The sequence below is a fragment of the Pagrus major genome, chromosome 23 (genome assembly GCF_040436345.1).
Source record: "Pagrus major chromosome 23, Pma_NU_1.0".
NCBI lineage: Eukaryota > Metazoa > Chordata > Actinopteri > Spariformes > Sparidae > Pagrus > Pagrus major.
Window position 1 is genome coordinate 23,435,381 of NC_133237.1, and position 13,736 is coordinate 23,449,116.

General features: G+C 42.5%; 1 protein-coding gene across 1 annotated transcript in view; it reads left to right on the forward strand.

Annotated features, from left to right (window-relative positions):
- Positions 1–8,579: 8,579 nt before the first annotated feature.
- notch3 (notch receptor 3) overlaps positions 8,580–13,736 on the forward strand; it is a 28,907-nt gene continuing 23,750 nt past the window's right edge. The window contains exons 1-2 of the mRNA XM_073493786.1: positions 8,580–8,805; positions 9,830–9,902. Of these exons, the coding sequence (XP_073349887.1) occupies positions 8,745–8,805; positions 9,830–9,902 (134 nt within the window). The 5' untranslated portion in view covers positions 8,580–8,744. The remainder of the gene's footprint in view (positions 8,806–9,829; positions 9,903–13,736) is intronic.

Consider the following 13,736-nt stretch of genomic DNA (forward strand, 5'->3'; position numbering starts at 1 on the left):
AAATAAGTTCAGATGTAGAGAACATTTGACTCACATAACTGATCAGCTGTTTCCACTCGGAGAGAAGAAGAAGAAGAAGAAGAAGAAGAAGACGAAGAAGAAGATGCTATATCCACTGGCCAATACTAGCTGTCAAGAAAGAATTACTGCAACTTGCAGAACTGAAAAAAATTCCTGACAATGTCACTCCAATTTTCTCTTGTAGAAGGCCAAGGAGACCGGTTTTGTTTCTTCTTCTCAGAGGTTTATTGGCAGTTGGCAAGCAACTGGTTTTGTTTGAACTTCTACTTTACACCTATTCATAACGTAGGCTTTACGCGAACAATTTATAAAACTATGCATTTTGCAGCCTAGTTAATTCGCACTAAACAAGTTGATCGTAAAATGTTTGCTGTAAAGGTTTGCTCTAAAATTGTTTGACAATTAGAAAAATCTGATGTAGGGTATCCCAAGATTTATGTGATTGTGGCTAAAAGCCCTCGTTTCAAGCCGTGTGGATGTACATGTGTGAATGGAGCTGGAGGAAGGTTTGGGTGGTAGGCATGGTACAGGCTAATTATCCCATTCTCAGTTGCTTTAGTAGTAATTATACCTTAGTGGTGTGCTGGCATTGTTACTCACTTGCTGTTTTGATTGCACACTAGCTTTAGTGTTTTCTCCCTGTTCTTTTCTTAAGGAAGATCCTGTCTCATGAGGGCTCTGCTGGGACACGTACAGGCACAGGTGGGGCTGCGGGTGCAGCCTCTCTCACCTCAGTGTGTAAGTGTGGGAACCGCTCAGCCGCCAGTAGTGCATGAGTAACAAGGACCCTGAGGGAGTGTGGCGTAATCTCCTCTAACGCTCTCGTCTCTTCTCTTACTCAGTGGAACACACACATTCACTCATACAGTGCACTCATGCCTTTATCTCAATCAGCATGCATTTACAAACAGCAATCTTCAAATGAAGGCTCAATCTGAAATCACATAGACACAGACATATTTGTATTGTAAATACAGTCACAGCCAGGTAAATAATACCTTGCGTTTGTTCCATTGTTGGACTCAAATTACTGAACTTTGGCGGAGGAGCATGCATAACAAATCACATCATAAAAATTTACCATTTAGACAAATATGTAACATAAATGTGTAGCCTGGTTTGGTTTTAGTGGGTAAATCATCTTCTCCGATGGATATAAAGCATCTCAAGATTTAAGCTTTTAATGCCTCACAGATTTAAAATGCATTTTACCAAGTTTAACAAAAACTGTTGACAATACAGATAAGGCTTCAGTAATCAGTAATATCACTGCCTCTCACCCAGTGTCAGCTAGGATAGTTTCCAGCAACCTGTGACCTTGCAAAGGATCAGTGGGTATAGATGATGGATGGATAGATTTAAACACCTGGTGGCTGTAATGAATAATTAAAAACAACTAATAATAACACAGAGACAATTGTCTAATAACATTTGTCATGATTCCTTCTAATTCTTCATCTGGATATATCAAAGATTTCTATATTTAAAGATGGGAGAAAGTGTACTATTAAAGTGTATTGTCTTTCAGCCTGGGTGTCATTCTATCAGATTACACTATCGTCTTCAGTTCTGGCAAGAGTACTGAAATATGGCATAACAACTGAAACTCAGCCACCCATTGGGAGTAAAATTGCATAATTGTAAGTCAAGCGCCCTGGCAAAAAATGGATGATGTTTCCCTAAATGAATAATATTTGCAAAAACATGTGCTGCAGAAAACTATATATATGAAGTTTTACACGCTCATTCTGATCATCAGTGGTGATTATGGTCTATAATGTGGCCATCTTTGTGAAGGAATGTAAAGGAATGACAATAAATTGCTCTTCTAATACAGATTTTATAGAGCTGTGTTGGTGGGGTTGTTGGGGGCAGTGGGCTGGCAGCTGTTGCTGCTGTGCGGGGGCCCTCAGGTCTCGGCCTACCCCTAATGGCCAGACCAGCTGTCGGAGTTCTGTCTGTAGCAGTGCAGGGCTTCAGGAGGCGGGGAGGGCATGAGAACTTCCACCCCCCTGTCCTGGGGGGCGGGTCCCCGCCTTGTCTGCCCTCCTCTGAAAGGGGGTGATTGATGGCACAGGGTTGACACCATGCTTCCCCAACAATTGACTCAGGAGGGACAGAGGATGAACAGAGAGCTCGGGACCCCTCCACGTCTTTCTCTTCTGGTTTTCAGAGGCAAATGTGGGATCAGTCGCAGTTATAATTCAGTCATTTTTCTCAATATGTCTTTTATTTGACATTTTTAGTGGAGCATATGCCACTTGAAACACTTTTCAAGGCTGTCACTGCTGTAATTCTGCAGACACACTCAAGTTATTTTCTGCTCTACTTGTCAGATTACATGGATTTGAACACGGTTTTGTAAAGTGACTTAAATGACCCTGTGCCTTTCGTTAAGATAAGCCCTCTTGTTGAGACAGGCCTTCAGTGCCCTCTTCCTTACACAAGTTCAATTAATCCTGACAACACAGTGGAGATCCATAGTGCCTCCAGGATGGACAGCACCTCAGCCTCAAGCGTGTGTGTCGGGTCATCACTGGGTATCAGTCCAGAGTCTCAGCACCGGGGCCTGCTAACACAGACCTGACCTTTTGCACTAAACCCCCAGGATCCTCCCTGGATCCCTTTCAGCAAGTCGCCAGCACCTCCGTTCTCCTTCAAGATTTACAGCCCCACAGAGGGAGAGAGGAGGTGGAAGGGGGGGGGGGGAGAGGGGGCACTGTCCGGCAGCTGTTCACAGTGGTCTTAAGTAGCTATTTCACACGGAAACAGAATCATAGCTTTCTGAATTCCTCCAGCTGGCCAGTCTCCAGCTCTGTCTGCAATACATTCCTGCACAGGGATGTCTACTGCACTCTCTGCCCTCCTATCATACTGCTCTGTCAATGCAAATGCCACCAGACCCTCCACTGAGTCTCCCATCTTGATTACTTGACAGAGGATACTGATCCTGGACAAAATTATTCCTGCAAATTCCATAAGATCTCTGTGTCTTGTCCTACTGTCCTCTGGGTCAGAGAACTACAGAAAATGCAGGATTTCCATAGGTAAAAATCATCTTTCCTTTCTTCTTTCTGGCCTCTTTCTACAGAAACAAGACTTGTGTACACATACAGGATTTAACAGCCATTTAGAGAGCTTGTGTGAAAGTCAAACACTTTTTCCCACAATCCAAAGAAAGATCCATCATTCACACGTGTTTACTTTAGGCAAAAAGCCCTAGGTTAGCGTGTGTGTGCGTGTGTGTGTGTGTGTGTGTGTGTGTGTGTGTGTGTGTGCGTGTGTGGCAGAGAGTGGGTGGAAGGACGAGAAGAAAAGAAAAGAATCACAGTGAAAGAGGATACAGAAAGTATGAATACACACACAACTCCAGCAGAAACCTCATTTCTTTTTCAGAGTGCATCAGATTAATGAATCGTGGTCTGTGGAGGCAGAATGTAGTGAGCAAGCAAGTTATCTTGTGTATAAAGTAAACAGAGCAAGAAAATCCCATTGATGATTAATGTTTAAAATACATTATATCAAGAGAGATTAACTTATTGGCTGACGACACAATGGTGATCAGGACAAAACAAAACCAGGAGTGATATCTTATGAAAGTCATTACATAGATATTGTATATACTTTTCACAATAACATCAAAAGGCATAAATCCAAACACTACCTCACTTCATCCCCTTAGTAGTTCAGATATTGAAGATAAAACCTACATGAGCAAAATTGGGGGCTGAACTAACAAAAGGGTCCTGGGAAAAGCAGAGCTGTTCTAATTGAAGATCTCAACTTTCCAGAAACAAAGAGAAGTTATCTTATCACTGTGAGATACAGTTGTGTGTGTGTTGTGTGCATGTGTTCATCAGGCCGTGGTCACACACAGAGATCAGAAGTGTGCCTACCACCACTTCAAACCTCAGAAGCCCACCACACTTGAAGCTGAAGTGCTTACCCACAAACCCTGAATGATAAAGAGATCATACAATTATGAAGCAGCAATAAAGAAGACAATCCATGGCATCAACCCAAACGCTGCACTGCAATTGGCCCTGACATCTGTCTGTAGGGGGTCTCAGCTGCTGATTGGCCATGACCGGTTTTGTGGAGGGGCTTCTAATCCTCTCCACACTCTCTGTGGGTGCTCTTAGGGCTTTTCCCACATAAATCAGTCTGGCCTGGGTGGTAAAGTCATCACGTCCACTGTGTCCACAAACACTGCCTGTTAGCACCCCTATCACACGGAGCGTGCTAGCACTGAAAGGCCACCGACCATGAAAGCAGGCCACTGGCTGACCACACCATATACTGTATGTAGACTCTTACTGGTAACTACATTTAATGCCGTTATGCTGTTATGAAAAATAAATGTTAAGATTTTTACCCCCACAGAATTTTTGTAAAGTATTATGTTATGTTGGTCTAAGTGACCCCTGCCTTGTGAGTGCAAAGGAAGGCCACATTAAGAAGGACAGTGATGGTATATGAGTTCACCATTTTGCCTATAACCCACTTATTAGGCTTTGGTCAGCTTTCACCCTTGGACTGCAAACGTATACCGTCGTTCACTTGCTGTTCTGAATAAAAGCCTATCTGTTAGCAATGTGCGTCACAATAGTGCATGTTATCCCAAGGTATCAAATGCTTAATGGGAGGAATTACAAAGTACTTTGTACAGCTGGGTATACACAAGCAAAGAGGTGGTGCTAGAAAGGCAGCTTCTACATTAAATGTGTACACTAACATGTCCTGATTGAATGCAGTCCTGCTATGTATCCAGATTTACATGTATTAGCTATGAGAGCAAAGCTAACAACTGTTCAAAGAGGAGTGCCGCTCTCTTTCCAGCAGAGAACAGAGTTATAAATCCTGACCTGTCACATCTTTGTTTGTGTGATTGGAGATTCCCCCTGAGTCCTGCGCGAGAACTTTATCGCCATGGCTTCCACTCTCACACTTTCTCTCCAGTACAAACAAAACACTGATGCATTTCTTCTTTAGTGTGTGTGCGTGTGTTCAGAGAGACAGAAAAAAGGTCAAGAGACAGAAGCGATAACAAGACGAAAATGATAACATGATTGAGAATTCATCAAAATTAGTGTACAGAGAAATGTCCCACACAGTAACCAGAGGCTGTCCCACTGGTGTTCTTGACACAAGATTAATTCCACTGTTCTCTTTCATTTCTGAAACAATGAAGGAAAGGTCATATTTCCAGAGGGAAGGGCTGGAGCAGCCACTTCCACTAATGAGATCAGAGAGAAAGAAGACAAACTGGAATTTTCTCATTGGCTCTTTATTTTCTGGAGTCAAGCGGCACAGATTGTAATCCTCCCAAACAAAGCATTTTAGCTTTTGAGTGGAGAAAATTGGACCTTTCAACAGCACTCTTTCAAAGTTTGCTGCAGCAAGTCTGATTAAACACGGGGGTTTGAGAATCCATTACTGGGAGAATGCAGCATTACTGAAATACCAGTCATCATCAAAAGAATAAAAACAGAAGGGCAACAAACTCAACATTTAGTTGAAAGAAAATCTGCTGAATTGGATGTTTATTTGGACTGTAACTGCTTTTGTAGTGATAACTATAATGATTATTTTGTGCTCTTTAAAGAAATAGGAAGATTCACATACTGTATCTACAACCCTGATCCTATTACAATATTTAATACACTAAGCTCTGCAAGGTTTTGTTTTAATAATGTGTTGATTGATAACAGCCTCAACTTTTGTTGTGAAAACATTGTGCGACAAGAAGAAGCCAGCAGATGTTTTTTGTGCAATGATCAAGGCCTTGAGTTTTCCAGAGGAATGAGGCACATTTGGAGACTTTGCATGCCTTGATAACAACATGCTGTAAATACAACTGTCTGTCCCTCAGCACACTGAGAAATCTCTCCTCGGGACCTTCTCCAACTGGAAGCCAGTCAAAATACTGCAATCACCTGCCAGACTGAGCTGGGAGTGCACCTACTACATCCCCAGGGAGTGAAAAACATATTTCACAGCCGGATGAAAACACAAAAACACAGTTTCTTACACCCACTTGATATATGCATGAACTGAATTACACCTTTCTCCTTGTCTCTGTCCAGTTTTCACTTGTAGCTGAAGACAAAGTCAGAAACAAAAGGTTTTAAAGGGATAGCTGGGGGATTGTATGAGCTATTTCCCATAGTCAGGGTATTATCTTCAGTAGATGGCAGTCAGCATGCCCCCAGTTTGGAGAAGCAGCAGGAGTATTAATGTAGGAAGCTAAGCAATGTTCCATTGTTGATGGTGTCAGCAGCAAAACACTTTTCAGCCACCTAAAAAAGGCCCACCTACAAAATTTGACATCAGTTTAAGTGTACGCTATATTTGGAATATTTTCACTGCTTTACCTCGCTGCCAGACAGCTCTATCTGACGGGAAACTGAGGCCATTATATCCATCTATGGTCTCTTCAATGCCACCAGTGTCTGTGTTATTGACTATAGTGTTTTAGAGAGTGAGTTCAGATTTACCAAACTCACTCAATAACACAAACAAAACAACTGTTCATAGCAGCTGTAGAACAGCAACTATCATGTTCCATGAGGTTAAAATTACTGTTTTTGTCAGAGGAGCCTGGTGGCTTTGCAGAGAGCAATTTAACGGCTGCAGTTCCCCGTCAGAAAGGGTCTCAAAGTAAAAATAATTTAAATAAACTAAAATATTAAAATATAGCATACACTTAAAGGGTTAGTTCGAGTTTCATGAAGTTGGGATTGTATGCGTTACTTATTCATGGTCAGTGTATTACCTACAGGAGATGACTGTTGGCATGACCCTAGTTTGAAGAAGTAGACAGAAGTACAGCTGTAGGACGCTGATATGTTTCTTCTGCTGCCATCGCAGCAGTACATTGCTTAGTTTTTTCTGCCACACTCCTGTCTTCTTCTACTATGGACTGCCATCTTCTGTAGGTAATGAACACTGGCTAAAGATAACTACCTCATACAACCCCACTTCAAAGAACCCGAACTAACCCTTTAAAGACGATTTTCAATCAGTTGCAGCAATACTCAAGTGCTAATGAAGAATATAGGACTAATTGTGCACAAAAAGCTGAATCCAGCTATTGAAAACTTTGCACTGCCCAACTTTCATCACACGGTGGGTGCCAAATGAAGCAGGTGTCTGTGAGGCCTAACAAGCTCTTTTCACTGACCCCTATAGATGACGTCACACGTACTAACGAACTTCACTCCAAACCAGCCTGCTACATTCATGGCCCTACCCATGCCTGTAATTTATTCAAGACTAGGACCAGGAATAGTGTGATGTAGAGGGGGAGACGGTGGTGTAGGGGCAGTGTGCTTGAATATTAGTGTGCTGCCCTCCCCTGCAGAGAGAAACTGTGTCATAATGCCGGACTCCTTTTATGATTCAAATCAAGGCTATTGTCTCTGTAAGCGACCGGCTCCGCTCTGTGCAGCAGAACAACTGAGGCACTATACGCCGGCTGCAGAAAATGAGTCCACTGCCATGGGCAGGCTGAGATAGCAGGACTGAAACTCAGTACATGGGCCGTGGGGATAACAGGAATGCCTGCACTATCTGCCATCATGTAAACACAATTCACGCTCTTATCTGCAAGTCATCAACTGTAAACATACAAACAAACAAGTAAGCTTGCACAGGATTGGACACATCCCACCCGACTGCCATAATACGGAAGTAACTTCTTTACTGACAAAATCTTGGTGTCTTTGTTTCTTTACTCACAGATTCAAACCTGATGTAAATATTTGATTTAAAGCTATTATCTTTGCGTTAATGTTAGCAACATTTCACAATGCAACAGTTTAAATGTTGATATTTAAAACTCTTAGAGCTAAGATCACTTATAGTTTGATCTGATTGTCGTATTGCTAGAATACAAAATAACAGTTAATAGAACTGTCTTTTTCCATCATATAACCAGCCTTCTGGTGTTCATATCAAAGCAGGTCATCTGTGGATCTGGATTCGCAGAAAAGAATCAGAACTTAAAATGAATCCTGATGTGCTGAGTCTATCAGCTTAACATCTTATTTTATATATGTTATGTGCCAAAGTCGTAGCTCTACATTGCTGTAAAAAAAACACATGAATAAACTGTTGATTCAGTGCAGACTGTAGACCAAAAGACAGACAAATCTAATAGCTGTGCTGCGATAGATACGTTGTTTTTTTTATTCATATCTCAGCAAAGTCCTAATGTGTGTTGGTAGACTTGGTGTGTGTGTGTGTGTGTGTGTGTGTGTGTGTGTGTGTGTGTGTGTGTGTGTGTGTGTGTGTGTGTGTGGTTAGGGTAGTGGTGGGCCCGATGTTGGGAAGCTCTGCGCAAGGACTACCTCGTGTGTGTGTGTGTGTGTGTGTGTGTGTGTGTGTGTGTGTGTTGGGGGAGGGGGGGGGGGGGTTGAGCGAGAGGGAGAGAGAGAGAGAGAGAGAGAGAGAGAGAGAGAGAGGAGGCGGAGTAGCAGCAGGCTCTGGGACAGACGGATCGGGAAGGAAAAGTTTTTCAAAAGTTTCAGGAGGTTAACGGAGAATCACAGCAGCCGTGGCCGAGCTGCGGAGGATAATACGGGATTGGGACCTAACGCTTTCCGGCTGACTTTATGAAAAAATCCCCACCGATCTTGGAGCCTTAATTTTTATGTGAACTTTATCAAGGATGTATTTCTACTAAAAGCCAATCTTGAAACGCTGGAAACTTTTCCACCGAAATGGAAGGGAATATTCCATGGATTATTCTGTCACTCTTATTGTTTATGCATATTTGTGAAGGTAAGTCTAATAAGTTTAACTTTATCGTTTAGTCTAATATTCGTAGGATACAGGCGTCCATCGGTGGACTGGACGTGTCTGGGCATCCACCACCAAATTGAATTTGGGCTATCCCTCATTATCTGGGCTTCTTTTTGAGAACTGAGGTGCACTTTCTGAACTTTTTGATTGTATTATTTTACTTAACAGTTTATCAGTAATTTGAGTTTCAAATAATAACGGATAATCTACAAGGTTTTAATAATTGAACCGCAACAGATAGTGGTAACAGATCCCGGAGACGTTTACACGCATCACGTGTCAAAGTATAACACACACTCAAGTGTTTTAGTGAATAAAGCTCTCAGTGCATTATGGATAGAGTAGATAGAGGTATTTATACAGATAATAGCTGATCTTTATGCAGTTGATGGTTTTCTAGTGTTGGAGAGCGCTGCTGCTCCACCGACTTAACAAAAGAGGAAAAGCAGCTCCTGTGCCATCAGCTGTCCTTTAAAAGTTTAGCCAAGAAGCTTAGGCTTGTGCAATGATCTTAAACATAAAAACAGGGTTAAAATAAAAAGTGTTTAACTGAAGCAGGGAGTGAAGTTACCCCCCTCCCTCTCTGAACAAAGACCCTTTAACAAACTGGAGATCTTGTCACTGGAAGCGGCTGAGCAGTGACAGATATGATAAATTAATGCCTCAGACAAACTTGTTTCCAAGCAGAAACAATCTCTTCATGTCAGCTATCTCTATCAAGAAAACTTGTATCTGCTTTTGACAAAGTAAACAGCAGACATGTGTCTGCAAGATGCCACAAGTGGCAAAGGCCTGCTGTCTGGGAAGCTTGAAATTTGTATCAGTGAGGGGAAACATCAGTTTGAGTATCTCAGTGATGTTTTACAGAGTTAATAAAGATCTTCTATATACTCTTGTAATGGGACATTATTTATAATGATTCAATGTTCTGAGGTTAAAGTGAATGACATCAAGTCCTGTATTAGTTGTGTGGTTCTCTAACAAATTTCTCAATTTTCCACAGGGTTCCGTTGCGTGGATAAATACAGACCTTGTGAAAATGGAGGGACATGCTTAGAATCACCTTCTCGATGCATGTAAGTGGAACATACGTAAAGATGTACCAAGATAAGACCTGTGGGCCAGTGTTTCCTTTCAGCAAAGGCTCCAATCTGAGTTTTGTTCCTTGCCTTAGTCCTTCAGAAACTCATCTTCTGAAAGGCATTCAAACCACAAGTGTAGGCCTTGTGTGTAAATTGATTTACACAAGCTATTATTCGTCAGTTGGTTCTTCACAGGTTCAGGGTAGAGATTCATTCCCAGGCTGAAGCGAATGTGCCCTTTTTATATTCTGTTGGCTGTTAATTTACAGCATTCACATGAAAGTGGTGAAAGATTAGACAAATTGATTAGGCCTACACAGATGAGCAGCAACGAGCCCCAACATGTTTGGCTGCAACACTCATCTCTTGCACCTGTTTTAGAGCTTTGTCAGACATAAATCACTGCATTGTGCTGCGCATGAGTAGAGTTTTCCCTCTTTGTTTCTTTTTTCATTGTCATCTTCAATGTGTGTTATTTTCTAATGATGTACAGTTTACTCTTTTCAAACAATAGGGGTTCATTTCTAGGCTTTTTAAAAACTGTTTTGATTGATTGTCTTTGTTTCCTGCCTGCTTTGGGCATTTTTGAGCTCTCACATCTTTTGGCAGTGATAAGGCTTTTGTTTTTCAAATTGGTGAGGGGGGTTGTGTGGGAACACATTACAATAGTCAAGCTAAATAGCCTACAGTGCCTTGCCCTGGGGTCACTTGTCCCTTTTAAAAACCCTTTAGCTTAGGAAACATGCCTGAGTGTTTCAGATGGAGGAGATACAGTCATTGGTGGAACAAAACCTCCTTGGCTGCCAGCTGCTTCCCTCCAAAACAGTACATTTATTATTTTATTGGAGTTATTTGCAGTTTACAACACTGCAGGGTTCAAAGTTGAACCAATATCATAAATGCGCTTTTCACAAGCATATAATAAGTCAAATGTTTCTATTTTTCAAACATAAAAGCAATTGCCGAGTTCTTTGAGGTCGTTATTCTGCCAGTAGCAGCCATTACACACCAGCCAATGTATAACTTGACTGCATGTGGATCGAGTAACCACCACCCACATTTTTTAATCATTAGCTGGAGCCAAGGTGGAGGGGACTAACTCAGTGAGTAAATGTATAATTTTACGCTGCCAGATCTTTTTTCAGCATAACTAACATCATTCTCTGAGCAAATCATTTATTTTCAGCACCACACAGAAATAGCACTTCCCTCCTACTAGTGAAAAATCTCAATGCTTAGTCTAGCTTGTACATTAATCTCCATATTTAAGGTCATCTCATCACAGGGGATGTGTTTTCCTTTGGAGCACACCGTTCATTCATCCATTGTGCTCCTTCAGTCCTTTGTACTGTGTACATGTATGTGTACATAGGTCAAGAGTGTAGGACTTGGGCATGTGTGATCACTAAGCTGGGTCCGTGCCAAGAAAAATAAGTACTTAAAGTGTCCATGGAAAGGATTTCTAATGGAAGGGGACATCGAATGTCATACCACACAGTGTAGAAAGGGTCCCATAGCAGGGCAGAGCAGTGGAGCGGAGCGTGGCCACATGAGAGTGGTCAGACCAGTCGTAGACAGAGGTGAGTGGTGGAGCCACCCCACCCCTTCCCCTGGGAGCCTGCAGAAACAGGAGATCCAAAACAGCAGAAAAGATCCTTTCTTCTACCAGATACCTGCCTGAAACCTGGCACCATCAGAACAGGTCGTAGAGAGGGAGAGAAGAAAGGCCACAGCAGAGTGAGGCCAATACAGAGTCGAGAGACAGAAGCAGAATGCAGATACAGATACATGTTCTGGCATTTGAGAGGAATTTGTAGAACCAGTAGAAAACAACATTGCTGGAAATCACCAATGTTCCACAGAAGCTGGCACATTGTTCTGTGCAGAGAATGTTCATCTGTTCCTAGTTGACCAACCACTGTGTTGTTTAAGTTTTTCTTACAGCAAGTAGCTTCTTAAGTGACAGTAAAACTGTGTGTATGGCAGCTACCATTGTCACTGTCCCAGATACCAATGTATCCTCTGTCTTGTTGGCAAACACTGCTATGATACCACACTATAGCCCTAACATGTAAGACGTCTCAAAGTTCTCTCATAGTTCTTTATCTTGTTAGCTTTTAATGTGTCTCTGAGTGCGCTGACTTCCTCCTCAGGTGACTTACTAGTCGAGGTTGTGGGCCAGAGTTGCTGATAGGGGATTACAGTAGTAATCCTGTGTCAACTGTTCAAATGAACAAACTCTCTGAATCCCATTTCACCTGTTTCAGTGACCCAGAAAAGATCAGTTAATGCTTTTAGTCTGAATGGGCTGAGCATTCCAACCTGGCTTCACAACACACTCCCAACGTATTGGCTGCAACTGCTAGTCAGATGGTTGAGCATGATTGTTGATGAGTGGTTACATCACTGTTCCATAAGCGATCAAAAAAGTTAAACTCCAGGTTTTACATTGTGTGTGTCTGTCCGAAGTCTGAGATTAGCGGGGACCTAAATTAAACTAGAGTTGTAAACTAAGGTCTTGTGTGGAAAGGGAAATCCAGTATCTACCAATGAATAGCAGTCTGATATGAGTGAACCTGTGAAGAGCTCAAAGGTCATTACAAGAGTTTGTGTGTGAGATGATTAATTAAGGCAGGTACAATGTTTGATGTGAGTTTGATGAAGATGATTCTCATTGACATGGAAGGCATATTCTTCCTGTTTAACCAGTTGGCTTTGTTTGAGGGCTGCAAATAGGTACATGTAGGTGAGATTTTATAGTTCTTCATGTCTCCTCAAGAGCTGATGTTGCTCAAAAAACAACAGCTCTGCAAAATGGCCTTTTCTGAATATAAATAGCTCTGCTCAACATGGCATAGATTAATTAATTTTCTAACACACTTTTCTTCTTGAAGTTTTTGAGGCAATTGTTCTATGATCTCACTGTAACCCAAAGTTTTGAACTTGACAGTGAAGGGCTGAGAGTGTCACAGAGAGTGTGGCCTTCTAGGTGAGCAGTCAGAAGCCCAGTTGAAGAGTCTCAGGCCCCTCAGCTCCACCCTATGAGCAGAATGTGCTGCCTAAAGAGGGCCACGGTGGCGTGGCCGGAGGAGAGATAATTAGGCAGATTGAGAGGGTGTCATTCAGAGAGGATCCAGCTGGAGGGATCGGACTGGGGGTAGGGAATGGGTAAAGGGAGGCTGGGAAGGAGGGAAGGAGTGGGGGGCGGGGGGTGGGGGGCTGCGTAGAGGACAGCTGGTGGATGTTGTGATGGTAATCCAGTGAAGTCAGATCTTGACAAAGGGGAAGCATAGGGCCAGGTGCTGCCATTGAGCAGTCAGCCGCCCCCATACTGCGAGAGACAAGCTCGTGGAGGAATGAAGCCGGTAGCTCTCAGTCCCTCTCGCACATGTTGCCTCTCTCACAGTGCAGCGGCTTTCTCTGCATGTTGTCCCAGCTCATCCTCTGCCTCTGTCTCTCAACACAGTGGCAGATCGCAGATTACAACCAACTCTTTCCTCTCAGATCTTCGAAACTGAATTGAAATAAATGTGAGGCTCCGCTGTGTGAGGCCCACAGATGGATTCAGTGGTCCTCTTCATGTTACAAATGCTTTGCCCTCGGCCTCAGTAGCACAGTTAGCATATAAATTGTGAGTGTTCAGTTATGACCCTGTAGTAACTCCCAACCTCTTAGAATGTGATGGAAGAGGACATCTTTGACTTTGATAAGGAACAGACTGTTTCTCTAGTAAAAAGATGGTAACTGCCTACTTTATTTTACTTTTGTAAGGAATTAAAGAACTGTACATGTTTTAAGAGAAAGGACACATACAATTCATTCATGGAA